This window comes from Meles meles, chromosome 18, assembly GCF_922984935.1.
Source record: "Meles meles chromosome 18, mMelMel3.1 paternal haplotype, whole genome shotgun sequence".
NCBI classification, from domain to species: Eukaryota; Metazoa; Chordata; class Mammalia; order Carnivora; family Mustelidae; genus Meles; species Meles meles.
In genome coordinates this window covers 569,680-585,562 of record NC_060083.1, presented here as the reverse complement: position 1 = coordinate 585,562, position 15,883 = coordinate 569,680, and the positions used below count along the sequence as shown (strand labels likewise).

The following is a 15,883-nucleotide window of genomic DNA, read 5'->3' as shown; positions in this document are numbered from 1 at the left end:
CAGTGCAGGACTCTGGCCTTGACTTGGAGGGGAGGGGATTTGTGCAGAGAGGGGCATGGTCGAACACTCATTTTATCTATTTATTTATTTATTTGAGAGCATGGAGGGGACGGCAGAGGGAGTCTGATGTAGGGTTGGATCACAGGACCCTGGGATCACAGCCCTAGCTGAAGGCAGACACCCAACCAACTGAGCCACCCAGGTGCCCCAAGTCTAATGCACATTTTAAAAAAAGTTTTTGTTTATTTGGCAGAGAGAGAAATCACAAGCAGGCAGAGAGGCAGGCAGAGAGAGAGGGGGAAGCAGGCTCCCTGCTGAGCAGAGAGCCCGATGTGGGGCTCGATCCCAGGACCCTGAGATCATGACCTGAGCTGAAGGCAGAGGCTTTAATACTCTGAGCCACCCAGGCGCCCCTCTAACGTCCATTGTAAAGAGATCTCTCCTGCTACCGTAATCAGAGTGGCCTGGTAGGAAGGTCCAAGGGCAGAAAGAGGGGAAGCGAATTAGGAGGAGTGGGGTGTTGGCAGTTTTGACATGGACTGCAGTGGAGGAGGGAGAGGGAGACGGTCAGCTTCGGGATATATTTAGAAGGTGGGGCCAGCGGGTGTGCAGAGGTGGCTGTGGGCGGGAGAGAAGAGAAGAGTCAGGAAGACTCCTGTGTTTCGGACTGAGCCACCATAGGGAAGGAGCAGGACGAGGAACAAAGATCAGAAGGTCAGCTAAAATCCTACAGCTGCGAGCGGCCCGCTAGGCCCCAGCGGGGATGCTGTCCATCTGGAGGGCCTGGGTATGGAGCTGGGGGCGGGAGCCTTGCTGCAGGCGCGTGTTGGGGCGTCTTCAGCCCAAGATGGCATACTGCTGCCTCTAAGTGCAGGTGGTCAGCTCGGTGCCCGGCACACAGCCACATCAGAGTGGTTGGCGGCTCTGCATTTCCGCTGCCAGAGTCACGGGCTCCCCTTCTCTCTCATGTCCCCCTCTCCTGTCCTCCTTTCTCTGGTCCTCCAGCCACATCAGACCCCACAGACAGAGGTGGAGCCGGTTCCAGGATGCTAAGGCTAGTGCGCCCCAGCTGCTCTGATGGAGGGGTCCACCTGGGGGGCCCGGGTGTGCTGTGGCCGAGGTGTGTGCCCATCGCCGCAGACATGGGGGGCAGGCTTTGGGCTGGACCTCAGTGGGCCAGGAAGAGAGGTGGAGTACGTTTGCGAGCATGAAAGGGCAGTGTATTGGGGCCGCAAGTGGTCTGGGCGAGCAGGGAGAGTACGGATATGTGAGAGATGAGCTTCCTTCTCCCAGAGTCGAGGCGGCTGGGGCACCTTCTAAAGTGGCCCACGCTCCCAGGCCTGCAGTTACGAACGAGGGCACAGCACGTCCGTCCGTGTGATGTTTGTGAGTGGCTGTCTCCCCCACAGACCCCCCTCGACTGTGCACCCCATGCAGGCAGAATTCTGTTGCACGTGCCGTTTTCTGCCACCACCTAGCGCAGTGGACGTCTGACTGAGTCTTGACAAGCATTCGGTACGTAAGAACACACGGATGGAGTCCCTGAGGGACTCCTCTGCTGAGGAATGCAGAATGCAACCCCCGTGACACGGCGTGCCAAGAGACGCTGCCTCTAACCAAGAGAGACCAGAGCCACGGCAGCTGGCTGGCCCTGGGGCTGTCCGCGGCAAGGGCTGCTTGGAGGAGGGGACACCCACGTGGCATCTTGTAGCATAGGAGGGCACCCGCCGGGTGAGGCGGGTGGATGGCAGGCAGGAAGGCAGACACCCAGGCTGGTGGACCCGAGTGGCAAGGGGACTGTCGTAGGATCAGAGGCGTGGAGCCCGGAGCCACCTGCCCGGGCTGGCATTCTAGGGCCGTGTGCGCCCCATGTCTCGGAGTCCTTGTTTACGAAGTGTGGTACCGCTAGTGCCTATCACAGAGGCTTGTTGGAAGGATCAAAGGAATAAACATTACGAAGCGTCTGGCTCTGTGTGCGTCCATGTCCGCGCTCTGCATAGGGACGTGCTCTTCACCCGTTAAAGACGTCACCTGGCTCGTGGTGTCCCCCGCCGCCTTCACCTGTGGTGGTCTCTGGCTAGTCCTGGGTGCTGATGGCTGTGGGCTGCCTGGCCCACCCTGTCCGCTGTGCTCTGAGGGCTTGCCGTGTCTGCACGCCAGGCCGCCGCGTGCCAAGCCTAGAAGGCAGAGGCAGCCCATGCTGAGGAGACTGAGGTGTCCGGAGTGGTCTGGTCACGTGCCAGAGGTCGTCACCGCCTGGCTGAGAAGGGCAGAGGCAGGATGCAAGCCCGCGCTGGCCTGGCTCCAGCGGCCCAAACTCTGCCTACGCTTTCTTATTCAGAGCTTCGCCTCTGCGATGCTGTGGTCCTGGGGGTGCAGATTGGAACTGGCCCATAGGCCCCTCTTTGGGCTTTCTCTAAAGTGTCCAAGGCTGAGATGCCCTCCATCGTAAGGCCTTGTGTGACCGTCCCTTGTCCCCTGCGTCTTTAGTCATTAACCAGGAGTGCCCAGCTCAAGAACCTAGCTAGCTGGGAATGTTTTAGGCCCCGCTTACCAGGCCTTGCCCAGACCGACCTAGTTCGGACCCAGGTGTATGGATTGGTGATGTGCTCCCCAGGGACTCTGGTGTGTGTCTCGGAGAAGGACCCGCTGACCCGCTGACCTGGGGCATTTTCCTAACCACGTCCGGACCTTCCCTGGCTCAGGGAACCTTCAGCCTCTAAGCGGGGGCCTGCAGGGAGGAGCAGGATAACAGCAGAGAGAGGGCTCGGAGGGAGGGAGGACAGACAGGAGGGAGAGGAAGAGTCCCGAGTGGGGGAGGAGGGACAGCCGTGTCCTCAGAGGGAATAAAGAGAAAGCCGCTGCAAAGCAGTGGTTCTGGAACCAAAGGACGAGATGAGTTCCGGTATGACGAGAAAGAAGGGTTCTTAGGAGCCTGGGGTGGAGGAAACCTTGGGGAGGCCGAAGATGGCCCAGAGGCCAGGTCCTGAGGCCCGGAGTGCTGACCTTCCTGCTACCGGGCCTGGGGTGGGGGTGGGGGGCATCTCCAGGGGGCCCTCCCTTCCTGTTCCTCTCTGGGCTCCATCTTGGCTCTTGACTCTTCCTTCTCTCCTTTTTCCCTGATTCCAGCTCCTTGCGGTCTAATCTGCGGCTGCTGCTTGAAACTTTGCAGTTCCTCTGACATGACTTTGATCCTCCTTTCTGAAGCTTCTCCCCCCGGGGAGAGAGATAAATACTTGCTTTTGTGCTCACCCAGTCACTCCGAGGCAGTACTTCCCGCCGCTGAATTTCCATTTTAACTCTAACCCAGGAGCCTGCTGACTCTCTGATTTCTCCTCCCGCTGCCATCACCCCCACACTGGGAGAGCTCTCACGCTCTGCTCTGTGAGCTCTAAGTGATCGCGGCCCTTGGAGGCTGTTCTCATTTTTCTGCTGGGTGGAAGTTCAAGAGGAGAGGGACAAAACTGGATTTGAGAGGGATGGCAGCTGGGGGTCAGGGCTGACCGTGGCTTGGCAGAGCCTTGGAGAGAAAGGAAATCAATCCACGCTCCTGGCCAGCAGCCACTGACCTTCACCAGCTCAAGTCCACAAGCAGTCCTCAAAGCCAGGAGCTTGTCAAGTCCCATATTTGCAGAAGTCAGCATTCCTGTTTGGAAACTGCAGCCATACTGCAAACACGCTTGGCAGGGGCCCATTCCCCAGAGAAACTCATCCCGTCAGCCTTTGGGCTCAGGAGCCAAGAATTCCTTCAGGCAGCCACGTTTCAAGTTCAGGATGGGAAATAGGTGACTCTGGGCGTTCTAAAATTTCTTCTAAAAGTCTTGGCTGCCTCCTGTGTATTTCTGTCTCCGTGGGGCTGATTGCCAGAGCTTCCAACCTCCCTTCCCCCAGCTTTCTCACACATATCCGAAAGGGCTTTTTCCTTTGGTAAAGAGATCATAAATATTTGAGAGCTATAGGAATAGGAGGTCCCTGACTTATAAACCTTCAGCTTTCGAAAGACCCAGATATTCTGACATGTTGATCAGGGGAGGGCTGGAGCCCGCGTGTGTAGCAAAAGGCCAGCCTGCAGGGAGACTGGGGACTCCCAGGAGTGCGGGTGATGGGGCAGCAGGGCCCGGGGACTTCATGCCAGAGGTAGCAGAGTCCCACAGCTTTGGTGGATCCTGGCTTAGAATAAACGAAATAACTTGTTAGACCAAAGGGCTGCACCTTCTAGCTGCTTCTAGAGGGCTGGCCGGGGACCATGACTCCCAGCTCTGTGATTTAAGAACGTATTCCAGGTTCCAAACAATCAGCTTATGAACATGCCTTTGGGAATCCGCATCAGCTCCATTACCTAAAAACACACAAGTCTTTGGGTTTTGAGAAGACTTAATTAAGTTTTCTTTCTTTCTTTTTTTTTTTTTTTTGAGACTTTCATTTATTTATTTGAGAGAGAGAACATGAGCAGGGCCAGAGGCAGAGGGAGAAGCAGACTCCCCGCTGAGCAGGGAGCCCGATGATGCGGGCTTGATCCCAGGACCTGGAGATCATGACCCCAGATGAACGCTCTTAACTGACCGAGCTATCTAGACGCCCCTTAATTAAGTTTTCTCAGGGCAAAAAGGAGCTCCATGGAACTGGGGAAGAGCTGAACATCCAGGCCTTAGCAAGGAGCTGGCCATTCTTTCTTCTGTGTCTGTCTGTTGTCTCTCAGCGTACCCCCCCATCAGTGGGTTAGTTATTGTTCTGAATAAAGAATATTTGCACGGGATGCAAAATGGAAAAAAGGACCGTAAAGAAGCCCCGTGACAAACCCACCCTCTCCTCTCTGCCACCCAGCTCCCCTCCTAGAGGGCAGCCAGAGTTACCAGCGTCTTGGGGCCCCATACAGAGATTTTCTCCTCCCTGCTGGTGTGTGTGTGTGCGTGCATTACGTGTGTTGTCTTTTTATAGCCAGAGAGGAGCGTACCTTATCGCTGCTCTGCACACGACTGTTCACAATTCTTCGAGTTGGCTCCGTGTTAAGGAGTGTCTTTATTTTTTCCCATGGCTCTATCGTGTTCCATTGTGTGGATAAACATGACTTAAATCAGCCTGTCTCAGGGCGCCTGGCTGGCTCGGTCAGAAGAGCTACGCGACTCTTGATCTCAGGGTCGTGAGTTCGAGCTTATGTTGGCTGTAGAGATTACTAAAAAAACTTAAACTTTAAACAAATTAGAAAATGTTTCATTTAAGTTAGAAAAATTTAAACAGATTTTTTTTAAAAGATTTTATTTATTTATTTGACAGAGAGATCACAAGTAGACAGAGAGGCAGGCAGAGAGAGGAGGAAGCAGGCTCCCCGCTGAGCAGAGAGCCCGATGCGGGACTCGATCCCAGGACCCTGAGATCACGACCTGAGCCGAAGGCAGCGGCTTAACCCACGGAGCCCCCCAGGTGCCCCTAAACAGGTTTTTCTTAAAGTTAAGCTGCTGCGCGGTGATGAGGATTTCGTTTGTTTCCGGTCTTCTGTGTGTATAGACGTGCCACCTGATCCTTCGTGTGTAAGCAGCAGCCGCGTATACACGCTGGTTCTCACCAACAGGAGTGACTCTATAGGGTAGCGCCCCCGAGTGGAACTCGCAAGGGTTTTAACGTTTCCTTCTCTCCAGGCCCAAGGACGCCATTCGAGCCTTGAAGAAGCGGCTCAACGGGAACCGGAACTACAGAGAAGTCATGCTGGCATTGACGGTGAGTGCTGCCCTCGTGGGGGTGGGAGGGCGTCTGGGGAGATCCATGTTCGTGGTCCTGTCCCGCTCCCATGGCCTTCGCTCCGCCCACTCAGCACAGCCTCTGGCAGCCATGGCCTATGGATGGCTTGGCGGGAGCACCCCTGGGGTGTACCAGAGCCTTCCCATAGTGCCCTTGGGTTCTCCTGCCTTCCCCCGAAGTGGAGCACGAGCTGCAAGCTGATACATACGAACAGGGGATCAGGCACTGACCAGTACGGAAACCCAGAGCAGACAAGCCAAAGGCCTGGCTGTGGACGTCCTTCCGGCCACCAGGCTGCTGTGACGCAGCCCCGCCGGCTGCCTTTCTGGCTGTCACGTCCCTCCTTACAAAACTGCTGCCTTCCACCCAGAACCTGCCCGGGACTATGCTGAGCTTTTCAGGTGTTGAATCGGTTGCTTTCAGTAACCTTCCCAAACAGATGTCATCGGCCCCTCAGTGCGGACAGAGCTCTGTGGGTTCACCCAGACTTCGGGCTAGTGAGTGCCCAGCTTTGGATTGTGGAGGTGTAGAAACTGGTCATTGGTTCAGAGATTCTGGAAAAAGTCAACCTAGTGACTCCTTTCCGGAAGAGACAGATCAGATTTCTGCCCTTTCTTAACATGTCGGGAAACTCAAAAGGACAACTTTGGGTGTTATTTCTGTCTGGAAAGCTAACAGTTACTGAGATGTGGCAAAATCTGGGCCACAGTGAGTTCTTACAATGAAAGCTGTAACAGGTCAGCACCGGGCGGGGGGCGGGGGGCTCTCTGCAGGTTTGAATAGTTTGTTGTTTATCCAAAACAGCTGTAACATGTTTCCTTTTAAAGCAGAGAAACTGGATTTTACAACCAAGTGGAAACCCAAGACTTATTAGAAGAGTGTTCTCTGCCAGAGAATTGGGGTTTGGATAATAAAGACGAAAAAGACCAGCTGAGAAATAGTGACTTGAAAGCTTTGGTGTTTTCTCAGCATTTGAGCGATGGCATTCACCAAACCCAGAGTGATGCCCAAAATTAATTGTTTTTAGTAACTAAAATCACCAGGGAATGAACTCTAAGATGTTGGGGCAGTTTCCTGGTATCTAAAACATACCCCTTTACACACCCAACTTTGTGCTAACCATGTTGGTAAGATGGAAATCTTTCTTCCTTTTTTTTTTTTTTTTTAAGTTTTATTTATTTATTTTAGAGAGAGTGCATGAGTGGACACGAGAGCAGGGGGCAGGGGAGAGGCAGAGAATCCCACGCAGATTCCACACCGAGCACGGAGTCCGATGTGGAGCTCGGTCTCACGACCCTGAAATCACAACCTGAGCCAAAACCTGAGAGTCAGACATTCAACCGACTGAGCCACCCAGGCACCCGTGGATGGAAATCTCTAACGTGGTCTCTGTCTTTACTTCCTTCTGGAAGAATATGGTGAACATCATAGAAACTTCTCTGATGGCTAGGCTTATTCTTGTCACTCCCCTTGCTTTACTGAGATACTGACCTATAACACATGTAAGTTTAAGGTGCACAGTGTGATGATTTGATACACACGTATATAGCAAAATGACGATCACCTTAAGGTTAGTAAACATCTCTGTCACCCCACATAACTACCTTTGTTGGGGAAGGGGGAGATGGCATTTAAGATCTAATTTCTTGGGGCGCCTGGGCGGCTCAGTTGGTTGAGTGTGTAGCTCTTGATTTCTGCTTAGGTCATCATCTCAGGGTCCTGGGATCCAGTCCTGTGTTGGGCTCCCTGCTCAGAGGAGAGTCTCCTTGAGGGTTCTCGCCCTTTCCCTCTGCCCCTCCCTCGGGCTTATGCATGTGTGCACACGAGTGCGCGCTCGCGCTCTCCTCTCTTAAGTAAGTAAATAAATAAATCTTTAAAAAAGATCTAATTTCTTAACTGCAAAGTATATACTACAGTATTGTTAATTATAGTCACTATGGTCCCGGGATCCCAAGAGCTCACTCATAGCTGGGAATTTGTGCTCTTTGACCAACATCTCCCCATTTCCCCTGCCCCGCAGCTACCATTCTACTCTGTTGATATGAGTTCCGCTTTTTTTAGATTGTGCATGTAAGTGAGAACATTGGGTATTTGTTTCTCTGTATTTGAGTTGTTTCGCTTAGTGTAATGACCTCAAGGTCCATCCACGTTGTCGCAAAAGGCAGACTTTACTTCCTTTTTATGGCTGAAGATTATTCGTGCGTGTGTGTGTGTGTGTGTGTATACGGACAGAGAAGGAAGTAGCACACGCATGTCACATTGTCTTTATACGATGACCTGGAATACTTGCGACTGCTTCCGCGTCTTGGCTACTGTGAGTAATGCTGTGGTAAACATGGGCTTACAGAAAGCGCTTTGATACCCTGTTTTCATTCTTTCGGATGTATACCCAGAAGTGGGGTTGCTGGATCATATGGTAGCTCTGTTTTTCCTGGTTTTTGAGAAGCTCCTTACTGTTTCCCGTAGCGGCTGCACCAATTTATATTCCCACCAACAGTGCACAAGGATTCCCTTTTCTCCACATCCTCGCCAACACTTGTCTCTTGTCTTTTTTAAGATTTTATTTATCTATCTGAGAGAGAGAGATCACAAGCAGGCAGACAGGCAGGTAGAGAGAGAGAGAGGAGGAAGCAGGCTCCCCGCTGAGCAGAGAGCCCGATGCGGGGCTCGATCCCAGGACCCTGAGATCATGACCCAAGCCGAAGGCAGAGGCCCGACCCACTGAGCCACCCAGGCGCCCTCTTGTCTTGTTGAGAATAGTTATTCTAACAGGTGTGAAGTGAGCTCTTATTGTGGTTTTGATTTCAGTTTCCCTGATGATTAGTGATGTTGAGCATCTTCTCATGTGCCAGTTGGCCATCGTGCATCTTCCTTAAACACGTCTGTTTAAAGTCCTTTGCCCATTTTTTAAAAGTTTATTTATCTATTTTTAGTAATCTTTACACCAGGTGTGGGGCCTGAACTCACGACCCCGAGATCAAGAGTCCCATGCTCTGAGTCAGCCATCTCTCCAATAAGGGGTTAATATCAGAAGTATATAACGAACTAACTCAAGAGCAGAAAAGGCCCCAGAAAACAACACCTTTGGCCACCTTTAATTGGATTGGTTTTGGGTTTTTTGTTGTTTTCTGGGAGCGTTTTTGCTCTTGATATAGTTCCTTATATACTTCTGGTATTAACCCCTTATTGGATAGATGGTTTGCAAATATTTTTTCCCATTCTGTGGTGTGCCTTTTTACTTTGCTGATTGTTTCTTCTTTTTAGTTTGACATAGTCCCACTTGTTTATTTTCATTTTTGTTGCCTTTGTTTTTGGGGTCACATCCAAAAATATCTTTGCCAAGGCCAGTGTCAAGGAATTTTTTTTCCTGTGTTATCTTCTGGTAGTTTGACGGTTTCGGGTGTTACATTTAAGTCTTCAGTCCATTTCAAGGTAATTTTTGTGAGTGGTATAAGATAAGGGTGCACTTCAATTCTTCTGCGTGTGGTTGTCCAGTTGTCCCAACACTGTTCATCAAAGAGACTACCTTTCCCCATCGTCGTACCTCTCATCAAATATTAGTTGACCATATATGTATGTATGGGTTTATTTCTGGGCTCTCAGTTCTGTTCCATCGTCTTTTTTATTTAATGCCGGTACTATACTGGTTTTGATTATTATAGCTCTGTAATAGAGCTTGAAATCAGGAGCCATGATATCTCCAGCTTTATTATTCTTTCTCAGGATTGCTTTGGCTATGCAGGGCTTTTTTATGGTTCCATATGGATTTTAGGATTGTTTTTCCTATTTCTGTGAAATCTATACATGGCTTTGGGTACTATGGACATTTTAACAATATTAGTTCTTCGAATCCATGAACATGAGCTACCTTTCCATTTATTTGTAGCTTCTTTAATTTCTCTCATCAGTGTCTTACAATTTTCAGGGTACAGATCTTTCCTCTCCTTGGTTAGATCTACTCCTAAGTTTTTTGTCTGCTTATTTGTTGATGTGGTCAGGTCTTCTCTGCAAATCCAGAGATGCCTTTGGGAGCCTTCTGACATGTGCGGATCCTGTCACTATACCAAAGGCCCCAGCCTGGTGCATGTTGTGTGATCTCATGTCTACTTTTATGGCTTCTCTGTCTTTGTCTTCCCTTACTATGTTAGTTGTTCTCAGTCCTCCTGCTCCTTGTGGACCTTTGTCAAAAATATTAATATTTACCCCAAGTGGGAGTTCATCAGAGGTCCAGAGAGGCTCTCTGCTTGGGTGTATAGGCAGTGTATGGACTTGAAATGGACTTGAAATAGCCATTTCTGATTGCTTAGAGGTACCTTTTGTTACTCCGTAAGCCTTGGCTGCTAGAAAATAGCTGCTGTGTGTCTCATGCTCTACAAGGACTCATTTACTAAGGCCGTTTTGGGCAGAGTCCCTGAAGTAGCTGAGTGGCCCTTGCCAGCCAGTGAGGGCCTCCTGCATCTCTTGCTCTGCTAGGCTGCGGGGCTGCTCTGGAGCACATGCCACCTCTGTCCGGGGCATTTCCAAACCTGTATCTGAGCCCGAAGGGTCAGCCTCGGCCACACTGACTTCAGAGTCTGCTCTCCTGGAAGACGTGAGGATGTGCTCCCGAAGGTGTGCGGGCGTCCTGCGACTGCCCTGAGCGAGATTGTAGAGCACGGCTGCCCTGCCGTACCGGCCTTCCTGCTCCCGTTTGTCCATGTCCTTTCCCACCACACCTGCTCTCTTCCAGCCTCCGGCCCTTCCCTCCCCACCTGCTGCTCATAAAATACACCATTCTTCCTGCCACCTGCCTTGGCCCCAGCAGCCCGATGCCTGCATAGGCAGAGTTAGCAGAGGGTTTTAGAGGCTGCTAGAAAGAAGGGAAACTGTAAGTTCCCGGAGGGCAGGAAGAACCCCTCTCATTCCTCTCTGCAGTCCCCGTGGTCCCTGTGAGGGTGACACCCAGAATCAGGCACACGCAGAGGCTGAGAAAGAGAATGCCCCCTTGGCTGAGGGAAACCTTGGTGACCCGAGGATGCTGGACTGTGGAATCTTCCTGGACAAGCTGAGAAGAACCCAGAGCCTCCTACGGTGCAGGCAGGCAGTGGAGAAAGGCACCGTTTTGACGGGCTCTGTGGCTGCCGGGCCGGGGGCACAGGCCAGCTGTGGCCTCCTCGGTGAAGTTACCGGCATCTCCAGGCCTCAGCTTCATCATCTCGAAAATGGGATAATGCCCCTCTTAGCGGTGATTTCCAGGACCGGATGAAGGAACAAGAAATCTGGCACCCGTTGCCTGTCATCTGTGGGACTCCCGATTGATCTTGGAGGAGAACTGTTGGGGGGCGGGGGTGGCCCTGTGGCCTCCTTGTGGGTGAGGAGACAAGGACTTCGGAGAAGGCTGACCACTTAAAGAGAATTAATTCTTGTGAGACTGGAATGAAATGGTGTGTAACGTGGAGGCTCCCGCACAGTGCCCAGCGCGTAGTCCGCTCTCTGTTAGTGTCAGGCGTGTGGGCCTCTCCTAATGGCCATGCCTCGTCAGTGCCTCATCCTGTGAACCCAGCCGGCATGGGATGGGTGCATGAGGTCACCAGCGGTCAGCTCAGTTTGGGCCACTGAAGATACCCAGGCAGCCAGAAATGTCCTCTGTTGCCAGGCACATTCTGAGGAAGCGTTTCCTGCTATTTGACCATGGCATTGGGGGATGCTGGTGTGGGAAGGACCGAGTGATCGTCTGGGCGGTTTACTGAGAGCTGAGAAGTTCAGAAAGCCGTGTTCAAGGCCGGAGAGACCCTTCAGTGGGTACCCCTGAATTCCAAGAGGGCCTCTCCCCTGTCCTGTGGGGACTGGGAACTTTTCCCTTTCCTCCAGTGTGTTCAGCAGCCTCCTGAACGGTAATCATGCCATCTTAGTCCTCATTTACAGCCCCGGCCGCAACGCAGGGTACTGTGCCAGGGGCATCAGACACACTCTGTCGTCCTTACTGTGGTCCTGCAAGGGGGCACTCGTGTACCTGCTTCGCAGATGAGGCAGCTGAGGCTCTGACAGGCTTCTCCTGGGCCATTTTGGTGACAGAGCTGAGATTCGAGCCACACTGGCCATCGGCCGGAACCCACATGCACTGGGTACCTCATTTTTCCAAACGGGAAGACAGAGCAGGGTTGGGAGTGAACGTGGACCTTGAAGCTGACGGGCAGCGGAGGCCCACGAACCATTTGTCAAGAAAATCCTTAGTCACTGCCGGTCGTAGTTGCCGAGGCAGGGCTGTGTGAGGCGTGTGTGAGTTCACTTGCTTACTCACACACAAGGGCCCGTAATTCAGGCGGCAATTCAGGCTGTCACAGCAGCCCTCTCTGTGACAAGAGCCTGAGTCCCATTGGCTGATGTCTCACACCCAGAAGCCTGGAGAGAGGAGTTAAAATGCTAATTTTCAGGGACCGCTCAGTCATTTTGATCTCATTAAAACACCAGCATCCTTCTCATGCAAAACTGGTGCTTCAATTACCAACTAATTGCCCGATTATTGTGCAGGGACAGGCGACTTTAGTCAGCCAGGGACGGGGAATTAGAGTGGAGGGAGGCAGGGCCATCCCGGTGTGACTCTGGAGGAGACGACGCGACGCGGCTGTGCGGGAGAAGCAAAGGCTGGGGTCGGGGTGGAAACTGAGCTGCCCCCGCGGTGACCCTCCTTTCCTCCCCACCCGCCTCAGGTGCTGGAGACGTGTGTGAAGAACTGTGGCCACCGCTTCCACGTTCTCGTGGCCAACCGGGATTTCATCGACAGCGTCCTGGTCAAAATCATCTCTCCGAAGAACAACCCTCCCACCATCGTGCAGGACAAGGTGCTCGCTCTGATCCAGGTAGGCGAGCTCCCCTTGTCCGTTTGCTGGGACCCAGTGAGGTGGGGCCCCTGGGCAGTGGGTCCTCGTGCTTTCCCATGGTTTGGAGGAAAGAAGGGAGGCCCTTGGGTCTAAAGACCTGTTGCAGAGTGCTTGTGTTTCTGTTCTTGTGCCGCTGGGATAAAACCCTGAGGGGTCGCTGTCAGCCGGTTGACAGAGCCTCCACTGGTTTCCTGGGTGCCTGGCTCTCTGTTGCCCGCCCCCCAGGGGCAGGTCGGGGGCCCGGATAGGCCTCCGAGCCATCGGGGACAACGTGGAGCAGGAAGGGCCAGACTAGAGCCAAATGCAGGGCTGGCCGGGTCCTGGTCGGGAACAGCTCTGTGACAGGCAGGGTGAGATCCGAGGAGACGGTGTTACAGAGTGATTCACTGAGGAGGTCCCATTTCTGCTGGACCCTGCAGGACGTGGGGAGCTTGGCGGGAAGGGCAGAGCGTGAGAAATAGCGCGGGCAGAGGGCTAGCACGTGCGTCGAAGACAGCAGTTGACATGGGTGGGCTGTATTCAGCATGAGCGGCTCTGTAACAGTACCCCAGAACTTAGGGGGTTAACACAGCACCTGCTTATTACCTCCTTGTTTCCGTGGGTCAGAAATTCAGGAGCAGCGTAGGTGAGTGACGGTGGCTCTCCAGAGGCTGTGGTCAAGACATCAGCCAGGATTGCCTCCTCTGCGAGCTCGAGGGGCTGAAGGAGCCACGTCCAAGGTGGCTCACCGCCGGGCTGCTGGCGGGAGGCCCCAGCTCCTCGCTGGCAGTTGGTAGGAGGCCTGCGTTTCTCGCCGTGTGGACTCTTTTGAGTGTCCTCATAACATGGCAGCGGGTTGTCCCTGGAACAAGGGATCCAAGAGGGCTGGAAGGAAGCTGCAGTGCCTCTTGGGACCGACTCTCCGGAGTCGCGCACTGTCTTTTCTGTCATATTCCATTTGGTAGAAGGGAGTCACCAGGTCCAGCCTTGAGAGTGGGGGAATGAGGCTGCACGTCTGAAAGAGAAGGGGATGCTTTAAAGCTGTCATGTGGCTCATAGAGTGTGATAAAGAATGTCTGGGGCCAGGAGATGAGTCCGGAAGGATGGCCAGGGGCTCGCGGGCTGTGCACGCCGGCAGCTGGTGCTCTGTCCTGTGGGCAGCGGGGCCACTGCACTTGTCTGAGCTGGGCGCACACGGACGGGCCTGGGTTTTCGACCGAGCCCCCCGGTGACAGGGGGCAAGCACATTTGTCAACAAGCATGTTAGTGCTGTGGTGGAGGACAGATAAGGGTCTGGAGGAGCCAAGACGATGGGAGGTGGGGAGGGCGACGGCCTGGGTTGGGCGGGAGGCACTGTGGTCGGGGGGCGGCGTCGGGGGCACTCAAGGCGGTGGCGGCCCCTGAACCTGGACAGGAAGGTAGGACCCCGGCCGAGGTTCCTCCTGTGTTTTCTGCCTACAAGTCCCATCCACCCTTCAGGCGGCCCCCGGAGGCCTCCCCGCTCCTAGGTTTGCAGTGTGCCCTCTCCGCTATCCCCCTCTTTGGTGGTCTTCTCTGCGTCAGGCTAACTTCTCTCTCGCCTGTCTGGCTCTGAGCTCCCCGAGAGCCCATGGGCATCATACCCCGGGGTCTAGAGCGGTTGATTGTGTAGTGTAGGTGTTCGGTAAGTTGTTTTTCCTAACGAATGGGTGAGTGTGGTTTGCCGAAGCTCTAAGGAAGGAGAGGAGTGTGGACCACCGCGGAGCCACTCCTTCTTAGCTCCCTGTGTCTTCATTCTGCCCTCCTGGCTGGCCGGTCTCCATGTGTCCCCTTCCCTCCTCCCTCTTTCACACGCTCGCACACTCAGGTTCAAACCACTCACCGACTCCCCTCAACTCCCCCATTCGGGGACTTGCCCAGGACTCTCCCTGCCCCAACACCCCAGTATGTGATGTCGGGCCCGTAAACGGTGGCTTTTCGCTCACTACGGAGGGGGCACCCCAACCTGAACCCCTTGTGCCCACCGGGCCTGGCCACCCGCTGACAGGCACAGCCGTGGCCAGACTTGTGATCCGCATCACCCTGTGGACGAGGGCTCTGGGACGCCTCATGAACTGGCTGTGGCTGTAGCTGTCCCTGGGGGCGCCGGCCCAGCTTTCCCGCCAGGCTCTCAGCCTCCTCCCGGCACTGCTTCTTACAGCCGTGTAGCCTCAGCAGCTGCTGGAACCTCGCTGGGCTGCCTCCTCCTCATCTGCAGAATCGAGGCCGTGTCCCTGCCTCCCCACTCCCAGCCCAGGGTCTGAGATCAGCCCGCGGGGGCCCAGCGGCCGGCGCCCGTGTTGTGAGGGCTCCCCCTGCCGGCTCGGCGGTGGCATGAGCGCCCGCCCACGGGGGCAGGAGCGGGATGGGCCCCCGAGGGCCTCATGGGCTGGTCAACCAGGATGCTCTGGACGGTCCCGCTGGAGAACATCAAGGGCTTTGGATCAGGTACTCTCTGGTGGGCTTGCTTACCTGCCTGGGAGGGTTCTTCCTCTGCATTTTGAACCTTCCTGAGGAGCTTTTGTCTGAAAGCGGACAGCACTCAGAGCTGGCGGCTGGCGTGGCTTCCGGGATGGGGTGGACAAAAGAACAAACGGGGTTTTCAGCCCTTTCTTTTCTTTTCATCGAATTCTGTATGTGAGCAGGAGGTCACACATTAAACCAGCTCGTACGGCTAAGTTTTCACAGACTGAACCCACCCAGGTAACCAGCCCTGGTGTCATGACGCAGAATATGACCCATGCCCAGAGAGCCCCAGCTGCCTGGGAGCACCCCCCCACCGCGCAGCCTGGATGGAATGCTCGTGTCCTGAACTTCACGTGTGTGGCCTCTGCAGCAGCACTCTGTTAGGTCGGCGCGTCTGACTGCGCCTTGTTGGTGGGTCTCACCTTGTCACTGGGTATGATCGTTGGCCTTCTGTTCCCGTTGCTCACTTCCCTGGGCCAAGTCCCTTTGGGTGAATGCACCCTGCACCGTGTCTCCTTCCCACGGATGGTGGGCACGTGGTGTTCCCAGTTTGGGGCCCCTATGAAAAGTGCTGCTGTTAAGAGCCTGAAGGCGTCTTTGGGTAGGCATGTGGGTCTGTTTGTATCAGGCCTGTGTTAAGTCGAATATGTGAAACTGCCGTCTTTGTCGGTCAAAAATAGGAAAATACGAGTGATTCCTTAAGGCTCAGCCTCACAGCTGGGAGCGGAATTGCGGGGGGATGCGGGATGGCCACGCTCCGGGAATTACGCCTGCAGGCCCTGCTGCTCCTTCCCGCCGGCCCTGGAGCGGTGTAGTTGGGCAGC

At 54.1% G+C, this 15,883-nt stretch overlaps 1 protein-coding gene across 7 annotated transcripts in view; it reads left to right on the top strand.

The window, feature by feature from the left end:
* TOM1L2 (target of myb1 like 2 membrane trafficking protein) overlaps positions 1-15,883 on the top strand; it is a 115,650-nt gene that overhangs the window by 59,460 nt on the left and 40,307 nt on the right. For all 7 annotated transcript variants that reach the window (XR_006815803.1, XR_006815802.1, XR_006815801.1 and 4 more), the window contains exons 3-4: positions 5,637-5,715; positions 12,426-12,575. Coding sequence is in view for 1 of the 7 variants with exons in the window: in XM_045983741.1 (XP_045839697.1) it covers positions 5,637-5,715; positions 12,426-12,575 (229 nt within the window). In the remaining 6 variants the exon portion in view is untranslated. The remainder of the gene's footprint in view (positions 1-5,636; positions 5,716-12,425; positions 12,576-15,883) is intronic.